We start from the raw sequence: 18,231 nt of genomic DNA on the forward strand, positions 1-18,231 counted from the left end.
AGGCTAGCTTCTTGAATTCTGTGGATAGAGTACTCAACCGTCATGATCCCACATGTATACAAAAATTTCGTCTTGTGGCAATGTTGTGTGTGGTTATCAGTACATCACGTATTCATTCATGGGTATCTACTGCATTAAGTCATAAGGTTCAAGAGCTCGACCTTTCCCTACCTGCTGAATCAGTTTACATGTTCCCCAATACTCTTTTTAGTGCTGAATCACTCAGCACATTGAAATTAAAGACGTATTCAAAGCTGGAGGTTCCTAGTCTCATACACTTCCCCAACCTTAAGACCTTGCACCTTGCAGTTGAATTTCCAGATGATCGATCTGCCCAACAAATCTTCTCAGGTTGTCCAGTTCTCCAAGAGTTGCATTTAATAAACTGCAACTGGAAGCGTACTAAGAGAGTCACCATTTATATTCCCACTCTAAGACAATTTAGTATAATTGAAGATGCCTGTCCTGATGATTACCCCTTTACAGATCGATTTAATACTCTCCTTTATTGCGAGATCCTGATTTATGCTGAAAATCTTCAGTATATTGATTGCACGAGTTTTTTGACTGTTGAAGTATCTTTGTGCAACTTATCTTCAATAGTCAAGGCAGAAATTTGGTTTGATGACATGTACGAAATGCAAGACATTTGTATTCCACGAGCCTTGAGAATATTTGATGCGATTTGCAGTGTTAAATCTCTTATTTTATGGGATGAAACTGTTGAGGTACGGTAAATTACTTTACTTTAACAACTATTCGTAAATGGTTTTTGATATTTATTATATTCACTTCTTTAGAGAGACTTGTCATCGTGAATTACTTTTTTTTCCTGCTTTTCAAAGTTTTTATCGGGAGAAGATAATCTAGAAGCTCGTCTACCTATTTTTCACAACTTGACTCATTTGGAGGTGAGACGGCCATCGTTTTATAATGATGCAAGTATAGTGTTGACACATTTTCTTCATAAATGTCCTAAAGTAGAATCTCTTCATATTCCAGAGGTAACTATCAAAAGTCTATTTAAGTTGTTACTGTGTTATTTATAGCTGTAATTTGGTTCAAAATTTTTGTGGCCTTTTTCCTTAAATAATATATTGTTATGCAGACATTTTACATGGCAAGAAAAGGTTGGGTATTGGATATTGCACCACAGTATTTGAGGTGTTTCCTCAAAACTGCCATTGATCTCATGTTCTGGTGGGGAGGAGGAAGACTTAAAGTATTTAAAATATTTATTTGTGAAAGCGGGGGTGCTGGAGAAGGTTACAATCTTTTGTTCAAAAGACTTGGCTGTAGATTTGGAGAAGCAGAAGGAGATCAACCATCAATTACAAGTAATTCGCAAAGGAAAAGCGAATGTTGGAGTTGAGTTTCGTGAGCGCAAGCGCAGGTAGTATTATAAAAAATGGAGATTACAATATGATGAAGGATTTAATATTTTGTTGATGGTATTACTTAATGCAAGTGATATAATAGACTACATTTGGTGTATCTCATTCGTATGGCTCTTGGAATTAATTTATTTGTGTTTTGCAGATTTCATAATTTTGGCTGAAGCTATTTGTTAATCATTTAACTGTTTACACAGACTAAACCCCTAGAGTAATTTAGATTGATCAACCACAACAAAATATAAACATGATTTCTCAACCATAGCAAATTGATTTAATCAAATTATAGCATGAACAAGAATAGTCAACTAGTTACGAAATTATATTGTTTGTTTCTCTTGATTTCTTTATTCGCTAGAATGAGTTGTCATTATATATTTGTCTTGGTCCACAAGCACATTGATTAAAGCATTCCCAAGTCTTTTCTGTTTAATAACCATATATAAAAGACACCCATAGGAACACTATTCCTCATCCTTCTTCATTTCATTTAAGCCAACAACACATTTTTGTACAAAATGAAGAGAGATGGTCGCCAACATGGAATGGTGAGGACCTATAAGGTCATACCATCTTCATGGAACCCGAGACCTGAGATCCGATACCCGGTTCGTTAACAAGTTCAATTCGCCCCCGACTTCCAGGTTATTTACCAAAGTGCCATCACAGCCCAGCAATCACTCCAAGTTTACAGGAAAATGTGAAAAGCCACGTTGTGTAGAATGTCATATGCACCCGGCTTGTAAATCCAAAGACAAGACCAAGGGAACTCAAAAGTTTAACTCACGTGATTTCGCCTCAAAATATAAGTCCATCACGTGGCGGCCAACCCGGTTTGATTTATTCCGGGTTTTCAGCCATGGGGATATTGGATCATTTGGGTAGTGATTATGGAGATGAGGAAGTTGATGTTAATGGCAGTGATGTTTGAAGTTCTAATGGTCAATTTTGTCAACATTTTGAAGATTTAATGGGAGAATTTTGGTGTCAAGCATGAAGAGATGAGATGATAAAAGTTGGAGATGAAGATCATGTTGATGATGGAAGGCATAATGTTATGAAGCGGGAATCTAAGTTTCGACCAAACTGAAAGGGATAAAGCTTGGTTGTAATGCTGATTTAATTTGATATATTCTGTTTTTGGTATAATTTGAACTCCTTTTAATAGTGTCACATAAACTTTTTTGGCGTCTGTTTTCTACACGAGAATAAAAGATTGTTGCTGTCTTAGATCTTTAAAGCTCCCTATATTTAAGGTATATTATTAAAGCATCAATTATATTCAATGAATGCTGTGGTATCGGCTACTTATTTCATTGTTCAAGAATCCTGTACACATCTTTAATAAAAATAAGGGTGCGTTTGGTTCAAAGAATGTTATATCACTAAGGAATGTTGTATTACTGAAAAGATAGATTACTAGAAAATCTTTAGAGAAATGGTCAGTTGTAATAAATTGATGGGTATGTTATAATAATATATTTGGTTGGGAGGATAAATGAATGGGTATGTTATATAAATTACTAAATTACCTTTCTTTTTAAATAATAATATTATTTTATTCTATAATTTCTTTTAACCCCCCTATATTTGAAATTTTGCTAAAATACCCCAACCATATACAATTTAATTTGTAGCAAAATCACCCCCACTCACCCCCAGCCATCGTCGGCAGCCAACCACTACCGCTAGCAACCGCCATAATGGCGTACAACCGGTCGGATCTAGCTGGTCGTGCGCTGTTAAGGCTTAATCTAGCCAAATATGGCCGTTTCACAGCTAGATCTAGCCTTGAATGTGATCATTTCACGAGCAAAGATGTAGCCGTGAAACGGCGGCCATTTCACGACCAAAGATGTGGTCGTGAAACAGCGGCCATTTCACGACCAAAGATTTGGCCTTTTCATCGCTAGATCTATAGCATTTCACAGCCATATTTTTGGCTGTGAAACGGCCAGATCTGGTCGTTTCCGGCCATGGATCAAAATCCATGGCCAGAACTTTCTTACCGACACACGATCGACAAGATCCTATCGGTCTTGTGCCGATATGATGACTTTCGCCAGCGGCTAGCGGTAGTCTTGGGTGGTTGGAGGTATTTTGTTAACTTTTAAACTTTTTTGTGACGGGGGTGTTTTAGCTAAATTATCAAATGTTGGGGGTCTAGGTTGACACATAAGTACCTTGTCACATGCCCCATCTTTTACCATTCATAAATTCTTCTCTAGAAGATATGTTCTAGCATTGATACATAAGTACCTTGTCATCTGCCCCATTAATTCGCCAAAAAATTATGGCCCGGATGTTGTGTTTATTCTCTATACAGGTATTTTAACAAGACGTGTTCACATGCATCACAAAAACTCTTCTTTGCTAGTAATTAACGGCGGTAAACCAGTTATATCGAAAACATGTCTTCCAACCCAAATGCAAATAGTGCGTTGCAATTTCAACAAAGCAAAAATTTACCCATATTTATCTACAAGCAAGGTTCTGCACCCTCCTCTTTCATTTGATTTTATCCAGATTGTTACATTGTTGATAATGAATAATTATTTGTTTTGAGATGTCTATTTTCAGAGTAGAAGCACAACTCACATTTCACATGCACCTACTAAAGAGATCATCTGGGTGGAAAATCAACTATAGGTAATGAAGTTTAATAATTAACTCTAATACATTAATATAACTTTTCTCAGTCTTACTTCCTTTTGCTTTTGAGTGGATAAGAAATTATGTATAATAATTTGATATATAGGTAAATTTATTTTTTTCCTACAGCCAAATATATAATTTATATATATTGTTGAAGTTCTAATAGTTTGTTATTTAAATGAAGCACTCTCTGCTCTGGTACTTGATTTTGTGACAAGAATACGTTGAATCATATTTGTGATGAGTTGAACAGGCAAACATAACTCAACTCCAATAACAACCAATTGAGAAAGCACCTAGATGTTCTACGGGCATGCTACTATATTCTGAAGTCTGCTTATAATCAAAACGACTTTGCTATTGAGGTTATTTACTTAGGTTGATAAAGTTTGCTGCATTTATTTACTTCCAGAGTGTATGTATTTTCACCCTTAAACTCCTCAACTGGGTGTTTGTTTCATATTTATGTAGCATTTATTTGATGTTCTCATTACAAAAGATAGAGGCTCTGTTGAGATTAGTTTAATGAATGGCATTGGCAATAGCAACCTGTAGTTTCAGAATCACTGGATCAGTTGTTTTATCTGTGATATTTTTGTAACATTACTGTTTATCTATGTACCAAATATAATATGGATGGTACTTTTGGTTCATGTGGTTAGTATTTGGTCTGGAACCTCCAATTTGATAGCTATACCAGGTGATTTGATTACTGATACATACCTAAGCAGGTTCCGCACCCTCCTCTTTAATTTGGTTTTATCCAGATTGTTACATTGTCCAAAAAGACATGGTATCAAAGAAAGTCACTTTAAAAAACAGCTTGATATAACCAATTTCATAAGCAACCTGCGTGTGGGCCTTGAACTAGTTACTAAATAAATTAAGAGACGCATGTGCCACCATCTGTGAGTAATGAGAAGTTATAAAGTCTCACTTCCTGGGAAATGAAAAGCAACCCGTTTAATTAATGAAATTTAAGCCCCTTCCTATTTTCAGTGTGTTAATAACTGAACAACGCCTTGACTCTAATTTTCTCAGAAAAGTAGAAACTCAATTAGAAACTGAAGACTGAAGATTTGTGTGAACCCCAATTGTTCTTTGATTAAGGTGCATCTGATTTGACTTTGAAATTTATTGATTTCATTACTTTCACTTAAGTTTTAGCTACAATGCTTTGTGGGTATTTGATTTTTATTCTTTATGACTATAAAGTTTTCTATGTTCATTGAAGGATATTATGTACCGAGTTTTGTTTGAGAATTAACAATCGTTTTAGCTGCAATTCTTTTGTTGTATTTGATTTGTATTCTTTACTACTATCAAGTTTTCTATGTTCATTGAAGAGTATCATGTACTGAGTTTTGTTTAAAAATTAACAATCGTTTCAGAGCAGTTTTATTGTGGGTACATTTGCTGATACATTTCATATTCAAACATTTAACTAAGATATTTAATATCTTATGTGTTTTGTTTATCTAATGCTCATATATACGGCACTAACCATTCTTCATAATTAAATTTCCCTCATCTTATTTTCAGGGAGAGAAGAATAGTGAGGATGAATAACATCATTCCAGCGCCAAAATCAAAATCCCAGAAGAAAAAAATAGTAAAGGACGGTGGTGAAGGTGAGGACATTATCAGCAAACTGCCAGACAATATTCTTCATTACATTCTTTCCTTCCTTCCTACCAAATATGTTTTAAGAACTTCAGTATTGTCAAAAAGATGGATGTACCTTTGGACCTCCATATCTACATTAATTTCAATGGGAAGATCTGGCGTGATTACTTGGATGGGATGCCCAAAAACGTCAAGGCTAGCTTCTTGAATTCTGTGGATAGAGTACTCAACCGTCATGATCCCACATGTATACAAAAATTTCGTCTTGTGGCAAGGTGGATGAGTATCAGTATATCACGTATTCATTCATGGACATCTACTGCAACAAGTCATAAGGTTCTAGAGCTTGACCTTGCCCTACCTGCTGAAACACTCTTCATGTTCCCTAATAGTCTTTTAAGTGCTGAGTCACTCAACATACTGAAATTACTAACGTATTCAAAGCTGGTGGTTCCTGTTTGAGTTGTCGACTACTTCAGCATTAAAGGGTAACGGAGACGCACTCGGGGGTTCTAGAGCTTGACCTTGCCCTACTCCCCGGTGAGCGGGCGGGGGTCGCGGGGGCAGCGCCCCCGAGCCCGTAGGCGGTTTTGGGCTTTTCCATGTATAACCGCTGTATGATTTCTTTTAAGTTATTAATTCCCTTTTGGGTTGAGCTTAGGAATAGGAATCCTTGTAAAACTATGTTTAATCTCTTAAACCTAGTATATAAACATACTTTTCTCTTGTTATGAGTGTGAGAGCAATTCATTCATTGTAAACGAGAGAGGTGAGGCATATTGCAATAATATTGACTCAGCTGGACGTAGCCCACATTGGGTAAACCAGGGTAAATCGCGCGTATTATTTTCTTTGTTTACTGTTTGTTTTGTTTTACTATTATTATTTTGTTCCTGTTATTGTTTCTATTTTGTTCAGTTCCAAGTTTCATACGCTTGCCCAACCTTAAGACCTTGCACTTTGCGGTTGAATTTTCAGAAGATCATACCGGCCAAAAACTCTTTTCTGGTTGTCCAGTTCTACAAGAGTTGGGTTTAATCGACTGCTACTGGAAGCATACTGAGAGAGACACCATTTCTATACCCTATGTAAGACAATTATATATTTATGAAAATGGCTATCCAGATGATTACCCTTATACAGATCGAAGAGAGACTCTCCATGATTGTGAGGTCTTTATTTATGCAGAAAATCTTGAGTATTTTGATTGCTCGAGTTATTTGACTGTTGACAGTATCTTTGTGTAACATATCTTCAAAAGCCAATGCACATATTTTTGTTCAAGACTATTACGAAATGCTAGAGGATTGTATGCCACGAGCCCTAAAAATAATTGATGGAATTAGCAGAGTTAAATTTCTTACTTTGTGTGTTGCTACTCTTGAGGTAATGTAAATTATATTTATTTATGAATTATTCGTAGATGGCCTTTAGCCATTTATTATATTCAATTCTTTGGAGAGACATGTAATTGTGAGACTGAATTTTTTTTTATCTTTTCTTTCCTGCGTTCAAAGTTTTTCAGAGAAGAAGATTATCTAGAAGCTCGTCTACCTAGCTTTCACAACTTGACTCATTTGAAGGTGGAACGTCAGACGTTGATTTGTGATAAAAGTTTAGTGTTGACATATTTTCTTCATAAATCACCTAATCTGGAATCTCTAGATGCACCAAAGGTATATTCAATGCCCAATTAAATTTTACGTACTTTCTATAATTGTAATTTAGTGTTCTGCATTGTGCAAAAATTTATGAGATTAGTTGCCATTTGCCTCTTACCATAAATTGTATGTAATTCATCTCCAATAAAATTTTTATTCAAATCCAATAAACTCTTTAAATTTTAGGATAAAAAATATATTTTTATAAGAAAGAAATAAATTTTAGGAGAAAGAATATGTTTTTATAAGAAAGAAATTTAATGAGATAGACAAATTATAAATAAAATGCATAGAAATTTGTAATTTATTATTTAAAATTAGGATAGAGAATAAAATTTGACTCTTTAAATATAGAAAGTCAAACTAATTTTTTAATTTATATTTAAAGAATAAAGAGTCTGTTGGACTCTTATTTCTATGAATAATAAAGAGTTTAGGTCATATAAAAAATCATTTGGAGATGTTTTATGCAGACATTTTAAATAACAATAAAAGGTTGGGTATTGGATTTGAAGCGTTTCCTGAAAACTGCCATCATCTCATGTTCTGGTGTGGAGGATGAAGACTTAAAGTTTTTAAAATATTTATTTGAGAATGCGGTCATGCTGGAGATGGTTAAAATCTTTTTTCCAAAGGACTTAGTAGTAGATTTAGAGAAGCAAAAGGAGATTAAGCATCAGTTACAGTTAATTCGCCAGGGAAAAACAGACATTGTAGTTAAGTTTCGTACGTTTGTGTTTTTCAAACTAATGAATAATGATCTTACATTCAAAATCAAAATCTGAAATCTGAAATGCAGCAGCAGCACTGATGAATACAATATGATGAATTGATGGACATAATTAATTTCAAGGAGATTTTAAAGTGAAACAACTCTCTTGCTTCCCAAGGCTTCTCCGCCTAACCAATTACCAAAGCAACTCCCTACACAGAGAGACCCAGAACGGCAATTACTCATTTTATTCAAGTCAGAATACAATTTATAGTTAACTCCTGGAATGTGTGGCTAGCCACAGTGTGTGGAATGGAATGTCATTTGCACCCACTTGTAACTCCAAGGACAAGGGAACTCAAAAGCTTAAGCCATATGATTTGGTCTCAAATTATGACTTATCACGTGGCAAGTTGGTTTGAATTTTTTTGGGTTTTCTACAACGGAGATATTGGATCATTTGGCTAGTAACTATGAAGGGGAAAAAATTAGTAAATAAGAATGATAGATAACATACCAATTTGTCAGTAAATAAATCAATGATAAGATAATCGTAAGGTTTTTTTATCAACTTATAAAGTTATGTGTACACATCTCCTTTGTCTGAATATATTGCAAATATGTGTGAACATTTTCCTTAGTTGTGTAAACATTTTATGAATTAAATTTCACAATACAGGTAAAATTTTTATTTGCCTTGTTGATATATTTTTGTCCTTGAAGCTTGTGGTAAAAGTCACTTTACAAGTGTTGTCTATCCTAAAGTGGTCCAACAAGGTTGTTAGAATGTGTTATTGGTCCAATAAAGGTTGGTAGGGTTTGCCTGCTACGTGTATTGATGAGATTAGTTAAGCAAAGATTATATATGTTCATCATCTTCTTCCTTGCATTTATTGAACCTGAATATTCCATTATTTGTTTTTTGAAATTTCTTACAGAGTTTGTTCATTTGGTCAGGTTCCTTATATTGTTTACTGCTCAACATTTTGATGAACTTATCTTGTTGTGAAGTGTTTGTTAGAATGTGGTTCCTTTGTTGAAAGCTTGAAGGAAGTTCAAGTTGTGGAACTGAAAGTAAATTTCGTCCATTGAAGCTTAAGTGGAGCTCGAGCTGTTCAAATGGATTCTTGGACTTAGGCAATCTGTAGCAGAACGTTAGAATAATCAGAAGGTGGAATTAGAGTCTTGTAAAACAAGTAGTTGTTTACAATTGTTGTACTTAATTTCAACTTTGTATTGACTTGGAACATGTTTGCTATAGTGGATTTGCTTAATTTGGACTTGGACCTATGGATATAGGCTAAAATGGCTTTTAGCTTAACCATGTAAAAATCTTTGGTGTGCTTTACTTTATAATCTTTTATGCTTGATATTGTGTTAATGTTGAATAACTATTCCTCCAAGCATTAACGAACACAATCAGCCTATTCCGCAAATGTTTAATGCACAAAGTCCTTTAGAACAGGGAGTTGTTTGCAATTGTTGTACTTAATTTCGACTCTGTATTGACTTAGAACGTGTTTGCTATAGTGGATTTGCTTAATCTAGACTCAGTCTCAAGGATGTAGGCTAAAATGGGTTTTAGCCTGTAAAAATCTCTAGTGTGCTTTACATTATGCCCAAGTTTGTTTCACTCTTTTGAATCATTTTTTTGTTATCCTATTTGGATTAAAAAATATACTATGTGTTTGTTTACTTATTGAGATTATTATTCTGAAAATTAATCCGAATGAAATAAGATTTTTTCTATTGAAAATAAAAATAAGGGGTACTTGTTTTCTATTATCATATTCTATTCAACTCAAATCATTTTTCTAACTCTATTCAACTAAAAATAATTACTTTTCACTCCTCCCAATCTGAAAATTCATCCACTCATGACCACTGCTGATTGCCAACAATCACCACTGGTCACTACTGTCGCCAGAACGACGAATGATTGATCGGATCTTGCTGATCATGCATTGATTTGACTGTTTCTTACCAGAGATCTGATCGTTGTCAGCCAGATTTTGGCCAAATCCAGTCGTTAACAATGGCCAGATTTTTGCCATCGTTAATGACCAGATTTTGGCTATAGATCTGGCCGTTTCTAGTCAGATCCGCAGTAGATTTGGTTGGAAAAGGTCAGATTGGTGCACGACCGGTCAAATCCAATCAATCTTGCACCATTCCAACGAATGTCGGCTGTCGTCCGACGGTTGTGGCCAGCAACTGACAGTGGCTTGGGTGGGTAGGGTGTTTTTGTTAATTTTTTAAACTTTTATTATTTTTTTAGGGGGGTGGGGGTTGTTTTTAGTTAAATTAACAAATTAAGGGGGTTAAAAAATTTAAATATTTTTATAAAATGTTTTCAAAAAATGTACCAAACAACTATTCAACATTTTATCTACACTAATATAATTTTAAGATATTATATCAAATGCATTCTGAGAATCATATCCTATTCGATTTAATTCAACTCAACTCAACTTAAATAGTTTTTCCAGAATAACAGTTTTCAAATAATCTATTAAACAGGTCCTATATCTTTTATGCTTGATACTATGTTGATGTTGAATGAACATTCCTCCAAACATTAACGAACACAATCAACTCATTCCGTAAATGTTTAATGAACACGTTTAAACAAACTTTCATAACATTTTAGTGGTGTATACTATGTTGGCTTAATTTGATTCTCAATCAATTATTTTTCTTTACTATTTTTATGTGAAGAGAATTATAGTTTAGGCTTTTTTTAATCTAATATTTTATATCAAAATTAATTGACACATCCTTTTTCACATTTAATATTATTCATATAATGAAAGGAACAAAATGTCATTTATTGAAAAGTTATGGTGTGAATTGCTACAGTCTAGAATCTGTTGGTGATTGTAACTTTTGAATTGCTTTTACAAGGCTTCTACAAGCGACGTGGTTTCTATTTAAGTTTTGTTGGGGGAATCTAAAGGGAATAGCTTGACATTCTTCTTCTTCCACTAAGGTACGCTTCATTCTTATTCACATTTGTTAATATCTGAGTTATGTGGATATTTGGTTTTCTCTTTTAGATATGCTTCAGCAATAACAATTTAGGGTTATCGAATTTAAATTCTTTGTAATTTAGATCAAAGTCTTGGGTATTTTATATAGTGATGAAATTGTGAAATAATATGTTACTGTTAGTAGTAGAAGAACTCTAATTAGTACCATCTTCTTAATGAATTATTTAATTCAGGGAGAGAAAATTGTGCAGAATGGGCGCTCTAAATCCACCATCTATTTCCAAAACCCAGAAAGTTTTCATTGGAGAAGATCTAATCAGCAAATTACCTGACCATATCCTCCTTTATGTTCTTTCTTTTCTGCCAATCAAAGATGTTTTAACAACTTCTGTGTTGTCAACGAGATGGAGATACCTTTGGACCTCTATTTCTAACATTGATTTTGATCAGTATAGTGCTGGGTACATGTCGGGGATGAAGGAAAACATTGAGACTAGCTTCTTGGATTCCATGGAACGAGTACTGAAGGATCATGATCCCACATGTATACGAAAATTTAGTTTGGTGGCAAGGTGTATGGGTATCAGTTCATCTCGTATTAATTCTTGGGTATCTTTAGCATTAAGTCGTGAGGTTCAAGAGCTCCAACTCGATATATCTTCTGAAACACCCTTTGTGTGGCCCAATAGTCTTTTCACTGCTGAATCACTTAGATACGAAAATTTAGTTTGGTGGCAAGGTGTATGGGTATCAGTTCATCTCGTATTAATTCTTGGGTATCTTTAGCATTAAGTCGTGAGGTTCAAGAGCTCCAACTCGATATATCTTTTGAAACACCCTTTGTGTGGCCCAATAGTCTTTTCACTGCTGAATCACTTAGATACGAAAATTTAGTTTGGTGGCAAGGTGTATGGGTATCAGTTCATCTCGTATTAATTCTTGGGTATCTTTAGCATTAAGTCGTGAGGTTCAAGAGCTCCAACTCGATATATCTTTTGAAACACCCTTTGTGTGGCCCAATAGTCTTTTCACTGCTGAATCACTTAGAATACTGAAATTGCGGATATATTCAATTTTCAATGTTCCTAGTTTCGTACACTTTTCCAACCTTAAGACCTTACACCTTAGAGAACTAGCATTTCCGGGTGATGAATCCACCAATCAATTTTTCGCTGGTTGTCCAGTTTTACAAGAGCTGGTTTTATTGAACTGTGCATGGAAGCATACTAAGAGAGTCACCATTTCAATTCCCACTCTAAGGGAATTTAAATTTTTGGAAGATAGCTATTACTCGGACTATGATCTTGTCCTTGATTGTGTGGTCATGATTTATGCTGAAAATCTTGTTTCACTTGATGTCAAGGGTTATTTGACTGTGGAAGTCTCTTTGTGTAACTTAGCTTCACTAGTCAATGCGCGTATTAATGTGTTAGACTGTGGCATGGAGAAAGACAATAGTAATCAACGAGCTTTCAAATTAATAAATGGAATTCGCAATGTAAAATCTCTTGCTTTGTCGGGTGTTACCATTGAGGTAAATCGCCATTTCTTGAACAACTATTTGTTGAACCTTTTGTTTTTTATTATGTTCAATTCTTTAATCTGACCTTTCATTCTTGAGATTAATTCTTTTCTTTTCATTTGTTCTGAAGTTTTTGGCTGATAGAAATGATCTAAAACTTCAAGCTGGTCTGCCTGTTTTTCACAACTTGACTCATTTGAAGATGAATGCAGAGTTCTTGTGTGAAGATGGAAGTTATATGTTTAAATATTTTCTTCAAAAATCACCTAATGTAGAATTTCTTGATGTTTGGCAGGTAAGTATGAATTTTCCAATACGTGGTCTTTTTATATTGGTTTTCTCTTACCTTAAATAAATAATAATTGATTTTTTTGAAGGAATTTTACTTTGCTGTGAATGACTGGGTAATGCATGTTGCACCATTGTATTTGAAACGTTTCCTCAAAACTGCCAGTATTAAATGTTGGGTGGACGGAGACTTGAAAAATTTAAGATATTTATTTGAGAATGCGGACTCAATGGAGAGGGTTACAATCTTTTGTCCTAATGAGTTGGAGGAATATTTGAAGATGAAGAAGGAGATCAACTATCAATTACAAGTAATTGGCAAAGGAACAAGGAATGTTGAAATTGAGTTTCGTGAGGGGTGGGATGGTAATTCAGAAGTTGTTAGTATTATAATTTGATTATAATATGATCAGGGATTTAATATTTTGTTATGTTTAAGGCAATTGATAGACTACATTTGGTGTATCTTAGTTGCATGGTTCTTGGAATTAATATATTTGTGTTTTTGCAAATTTTCTTCTGTTGGTTAAAGCTATTAGTTAATCATTTTAAATCTTTCATAGACTAAACACCTGAAGCATGCTGAAATATAGAATTGTTGATTTATTCAAATGGATCAACCAAAACAAAATATTAAATGAAAATTGAAGATTTGCTGAGTCAACTAGTTTAGAAAGTACCTTTGATTTCTTTATTTACTAGAATGAGTTGTAAATATATTTGTCTTTGTTCCATGAGTACTTCGACTAAATGGTATGGTTAGGACCTATCGGGTCATGCCCTCTCTATGGATGCTGAGATCTGTTACCCGGTTCATTAACAAGTTTGACTCACGTTGGACTTCTGGGTTATTTACCAAAGTGTGTCACCAAAGCTTACCATTCACACCAAGTTTCAGGAGAATGTGGCAACTGTAGAATGTCCCTTGCTCCTAGCTTGTATGATCCTAGGACAAGACCTAGGGAGCCCAAAAGCTTGACTCATGTGATTCCGTATAGATTATATGTTGATCATGTGGCGGGTTGCAGGTGGCCTAATTAATTTGAATTTTTCTGGGTTTTCTTCCACTGGGATATTGGATGATTTGGGTAGTGATTATGGAGACGACGAAGTTGATGGTAATGCTAGTGATGTTTAAAGATGTAATGGAGAATTTGGTCAACATGCATGAAGAGACTGATTCATAGAAATTGCAGGTAAAATTGTATGAAGACTATAAAGACTATAAAATAAAATTATAGTGATTTCTTCTGGGTATTTTTTTTTTTTTTAAACTCTTTTATATTTCTTGTATAATGGTAGAGGGAAAGACATCTGATAAATGACATCTTCTAAAAGTCTTTATACTTTATAGTCCTCATACAATTTTAGAAACACAAATACAATTTTAGAAATCAGATCTTTATTTTTCATTTGTTTATTTTTGGATTCATTATAAGCTATATAAGAGGTAAGTTATTTTCTTCAATTTTTAACCCGTTAAACAATTTAGACATGGATTTAGGGTTAGGTTTTGTATTTAAGCATATAAAAGTTTCAAATAAAAGTTTATTTTTTCTTTTATATAGTAATGTAATTCCATTCCATCCTTCAACAAAGCGAGAGGGTCATATTAGATATAAGGGATTTTAAAAGGGGTTATTTTCCAATAAATAGAGGGTTTGTGATTTAGATATGACATTTGGGTATTTTGATTGGAGAAAATGCAGTTAACAGAGAAGATATAATCAGCAACTTACCTTACAATATCCTCTTTTACATTATTTCTTCTCTGCCAACTTGTGTATTGTGACCAAGGGCTTCTTCAATTATGTGAAAAGATTACCTGCTTTCACGGGCGTTCATATATTCGAAGATGAGTGTTGGTTTATGGGTAGCTGCTGCAGTACATCATAAGAACTTGTTAGCTTTTACACCTCTAAATCACTCAGCATAAAATAATTACTTTCGTTTTTACCTTTCAAGAGCAGGTGTACTTTGTATTGAGGATATTTTATGCGCTCATTCATTCAAATTTAATTTTTGTTACCTTGATACATCAAGAGATTCCAGATTAGACGATTTATGAAGAAAATATGTCAACACTAAACTTTCATCACAACTCAATGTCTGTTCCACCTCCAAATACATCAAGTTGTGAAAGATAGGCAGACGAGTTTCTAGATTATCTTCTTTTGAGAAAAACTTTGAAAAAGAAAAGAAAAATCCAATCTCACAATTATGTCTCTCCATAGAATTAAATATAATAGATAACAAAAGGCCATCTACCAATGATTGATAAAGAAAAATTATTTACAATACCTGGAAAGTATCACGATATAAAATAAGAGATTTAATTCTGTGAATTCTATCAATTAGTTTCAGGACTCTTGGGATACGGTCCTCTATCATATCGAAAAAGTCTTGAACATTAATATGTGCATCGGCCATGGGAAGAGCTATTCTTTGGCCTGAGATGGCCATGACCACCCCTCGGTCCTGAGTCTCCTGACCAAAGAATAATTCCCTTTTTTGAGTAGAAGTATTATATATATTAAGTAAAAGAATAATTTTATTGGCCACCCCACCATATTAACACCTGATGAAATATGTTCTAAATATTTAGTGTAAAAATATTAAGTTATGTTCTTATTTATTTTATATTTTATTGATTTAATTCTTGTATTCTTTATAAGTTTTTTATATTTTATAAAATGTAATAACTTACCATTTTATGTCTCTCTTTATTTTTTTCTTTTTGATATATCCTTCTGATTAGTAAAGCACACGAAATAATTAACAATAAATTAATTAGTGTGTCATCAATAATGTAATTAATTATGCAAATTAGATTAAATTTTAACTACTTGAAATACAAAAATAATACAAAATTTAATATATATATATAATCTTTTCTCTTAAACTTAATTTGTATTTGTTTAATAGAAGTTTCTACAGTGATACTTTAAATATATATTGCAATAAAACGTAGCTTAAAAGTTGTAATCCACAATGTAAATGTTTAATGAGTAATTATAAGACTTATTATATATAATAATAATACTAGATTTACAAAGAAATTTACAAGAATTTTTATACAAAGTGACGTGATAAGAGATTAATGAAGGGATGAATACAAAAAGCTAAATTCATTATATTAACTTTTCAATTTATCTTTTGTCACATCACTTTATATAAGAAATCTTTGTAAGTTATTTTGTACGTGTAGTATTACCCTATGTATAAACATAGAAACTTTATATTTGCATATAAAATATATTCCGCCCTTGGCATTGGCTATCGAAGATATGTTACACAATGATACTTCAACAGTTAAATAACTCGAGCTATCAAAATACTAAAGATTTTCTGCGTAAATCAAGACCACACAATCAAGGGGAGTATCAAATTGATTTGTAGAAGGGTAATCTTCTAGACAACCATTTTCATATATTGAGCAGAGAATTAGCTAAACACTAACTTGTTACTGTTCTCATGTTTGTAATATGCAGTGTTTTAGACAAAGTCTTAAAACACTGCGTTTTGTATTACTCTGTTTTACGTAGCAACTAGAAAAGCAGATCTGTACAATTTTGTTTGTTTAATGAAAAACATAACAAAATTCATTTACCCAGTCACGTATCCTATCTTCTTTCTTCTTGATTCTTCTTTAATTTTTCTTCAAATACACAAATCCCTTCATGGTATCAGAGCCCTAGACACGCGTCTATGGTGAATCCAAACTCTGATTTAGCTAATTCATCCTCAATTTTAGGAACAATGGGCTCCATTTTTAGGAGTTGTGCAGCTATAGCTGCTACTCCTACTTTACCTTCAATCTCAGTCAAGCTGTGGGAGAGGAATTATACATTCTAGAGGTTGCAAATTCTGCCAGCTTTAACCCTCACGGATTGGACAGCTTTCTTACAGGAGAGAAAGCTTGTCCTTCAATGTTTTTGCTAGAGAAGTCAGATGAATCAGGGGAGACGGTAAAGAAACCAAACCCTAACTACTTTACTTGGAAGAAATTTGATCAATTCCTTGTTGGTTGGTTATTTTCCACTATCTCTGAATCAATGTTTAAACATTTAGCTAAATGCAATACTGCTTATGAAATCTAGAACATCTTGGAATTGCAGTTTCAATCAGTTTCTAAAGCTAGGACACTACATTTAAGAAATTACTACAAACCACTAAGAAAGATTCGTGTAGTATTAGTGAATATGTATTAAAGATGAAAGAATTGGGGGATGAATTGGTTGCGGAGTAAATATAAATGATGAGGAGCTGTTGTTGTACATTCTTGACGGGTTAGGACCAGAATATGATGCCATGGTTGCTAACCTGACTTCCAATAGTAGTAGCACTATGTTACAAGAGGCTCTGTTTCTACTTCAGAAGCACGAGATGTGACTTGAGAGACAACATAATGCCTACAATTGTATTCATGATCAGCCTTTGTAGTTTCTAAACAAGGATTCAGTAAAGGAAGCAATGATGTGTCCTTGGTATCTCAGAACAAAAATATAGAACTTGTATCAGATATGAATGGAGGTGTGAATTTGTCAAATCAGATCTTCATGTCGTCTAATGTACCATTGTCTTCTAACAGGTCGATGCACTCCTTTGCACCAATGGTTTCTAATGTGTCTAATATGCCTCAGCTTGTTAGAAATCCCATGTGTCAAGGAAGTCCCAAACTTGAATTTTCTTTACCTTACCAATCTCAATTTATACCAGCAAATAACTCATTTATTAACTTTGACTCTGACATGTTTCCGTATAATCCATATATGATGAGAAATAGGGGTCGAGGCAGTGGCTATTTTAGGCCTAAACTAATCTGCCAAGTTTGTCGTAAAGGAGGACATTCTGCGGTATAGTGCTATCACAGGTTCGATCAAGGATTTCAAGGTTTGCCTGTACCTGTTGCTAGTCCCTTAATGCCATCCCATAATAGTCAGAATCCTGGACAACCAAGTGAATCAGCTCAAGCATGTTTGCGGCAAAGAATTTGCCTAGACAGTCAATGCAACAATTAACCTCTACTTACTCGAATCCTCCAGGTTTTCAAGAGAGTTCTCCATACTGTCAAGGTTTTCAAAGCCTGTAAGGCTCTAGTTTAACAAACTTTCAGAATGGTTGTTCAAGTCTTACAGGATCTATCAGTCTCCTAGTTCTTCAATCAATTTTCCTAGCATGACTTCGATACCAGAGAATGTTCTTTCAAGTGTTTCAGGACAACTTAATCAATTGTCCATAGCTACTCCACAAACTGTTAAAGACCAAACCTGGTATGTGGATTCAGGAGCCACAAATCACATGACTGCCGATGCCACTAATTTGCTTCTTAAAAACAATTATCAAGGTGGCTCCACAGTCCAAGTTGGGAATGGCCAATCTG

General features: G+C 34.0%; 3 protein-coding genes across 3 annotated transcripts; all 3 read left to right on the plus strand.

The window, feature by feature from the left end:
* The first annotated feature begins 80 nt into the window (after positions 1-80).
* On the plus strand, positions 81-1,558 carry LOC116108220 (putative F-box/LRR-repeat protein At4g00320). The gene is made up of 5 exons (XM_031394489.1): positions 81-728; positions 846-1,004; positions 1,109-1,222; positions 1,266-1,393; positions 1,540-1,558. The coding sequence occupies exons 1-5, from the start codon at positions 81-83 to the stop codon at positions 1,556-1,558; spliced, it is 1,068 nt and encodes a 355-aa protein (XP_031250349.1).
* Positions 1,559-5,879: 4,321 nt separating this feature from the next.
* Positions 5,880-6,934, plus strand: LOC116108215 (F-box/LRR-repeat protein At4g14096-like). The gene is made up of 2 exons (XM_031394482.1): positions 5,880-6,126; positions 6,594-6,934. The coding sequence occupies exons 1-2, from the start codon at positions 5,955-5,957 to the stop codon at positions 6,920-6,922; spliced, it is 501 nt and encodes a 166-aa protein (XP_031250342.1). The 5' UTR covers positions 5,880-5,954; the 3' UTR covers positions 6,923-6,934.
* LOC116108180 (F-box/LRR-repeat protein At4g14103-like) lies at positions 6,934-13,330 on the plus strand. Its single transcript, XM_031394450.1, has 8 exons — positions 6,934-7,061; positions 7,193-7,351; positions 11,105-11,151; positions 11,272-11,602; positions 11,770-11,918; positions 12,086-12,572; positions 12,691-12,855; positions 12,938-13,330. The coding sequence occupies exons 1-8, from the start codon at positions 6,972-6,974 to the stop codon at positions 13,244-13,246; spliced, it is 1,737 nt and encodes a 578-aa protein (XP_031250310.1). The 5' UTR covers positions 6,934-6,971; the 3' UTR covers positions 13,247-13,330.
* Positions 13,331-18,231: the final 4,901 nt, after the last annotated feature.

The sequence above is a fragment of the Pistacia vera genome, unplaced genomic scaffold, assembly GCF_008641045.1.
Source record: "Pistacia vera cultivar Batoury unplaced genomic scaffold, PisVer_v2 Contig557, whole genome shotgun sequence".
Lineage (NCBI taxonomy): Eukaryota > Viridiplantae > Streptophyta > Magnoliopsida > Sapindales > Anacardiaceae > Pistacia > Pistacia vera.

Bases quoted from the DNA above. Each gene is read 5' to 3' on its own strand.
- LOC116108215 (XM_031394482.1), top strand. From the start codon at position 5,955: ATGAGTATCAGTATATCACGTATTCATTCATGGACATCTACTGCAACA. The intron at 6,127-6,593 runs TTCCTGTTTGAG...TATTTTGTTCAG, and splicing joins AACGTATTCAAAGCTGGTGG to TTCCAAGTTTCATACGCTTG.
- LOC116108220 (XM_031394489.1), top strand. From the start codon at position 81: ATGTTGTGTGTGGTTATCAGTACATCACGTATTCATTCATGGGTATCT. The intron at 1,005-1,108 runs GTAACTATCAAA...ATTGTTATGCAG, and splicing joins AATCTCTTCATATTCCAGAG to ACATTTTACATGGCAAGAAA. The intron at 1,223-1,265 runs GTATTTAAAATA...GTGCTGGAGAAG, and splicing joins GGGGAGGAGGAAGACTTAAA to GTTACAATCTTTTGTTCAAA.
- LOC116108180 (XM_031394450.1), top strand. From the start codon at position 6,972: ATGCTAGAGGATTGTATGCCACGAGCCCTAAAAATAATTGATGGAATT. The intron at 7,062-7,192 runs GTAATGTAAATT...CTGCGTTCAAAG, and splicing joins TGTGTGTTGCTACTCTTGAG to TTTTTCAGAGAAGAAGATTA. The intron at 11,152-11,271 runs GTAATTTAGATC...TATTTAATTCAG, and splicing joins TTATCGAATTTAAATTCTTT to GGAGAGAAAATTGTGCAGAA.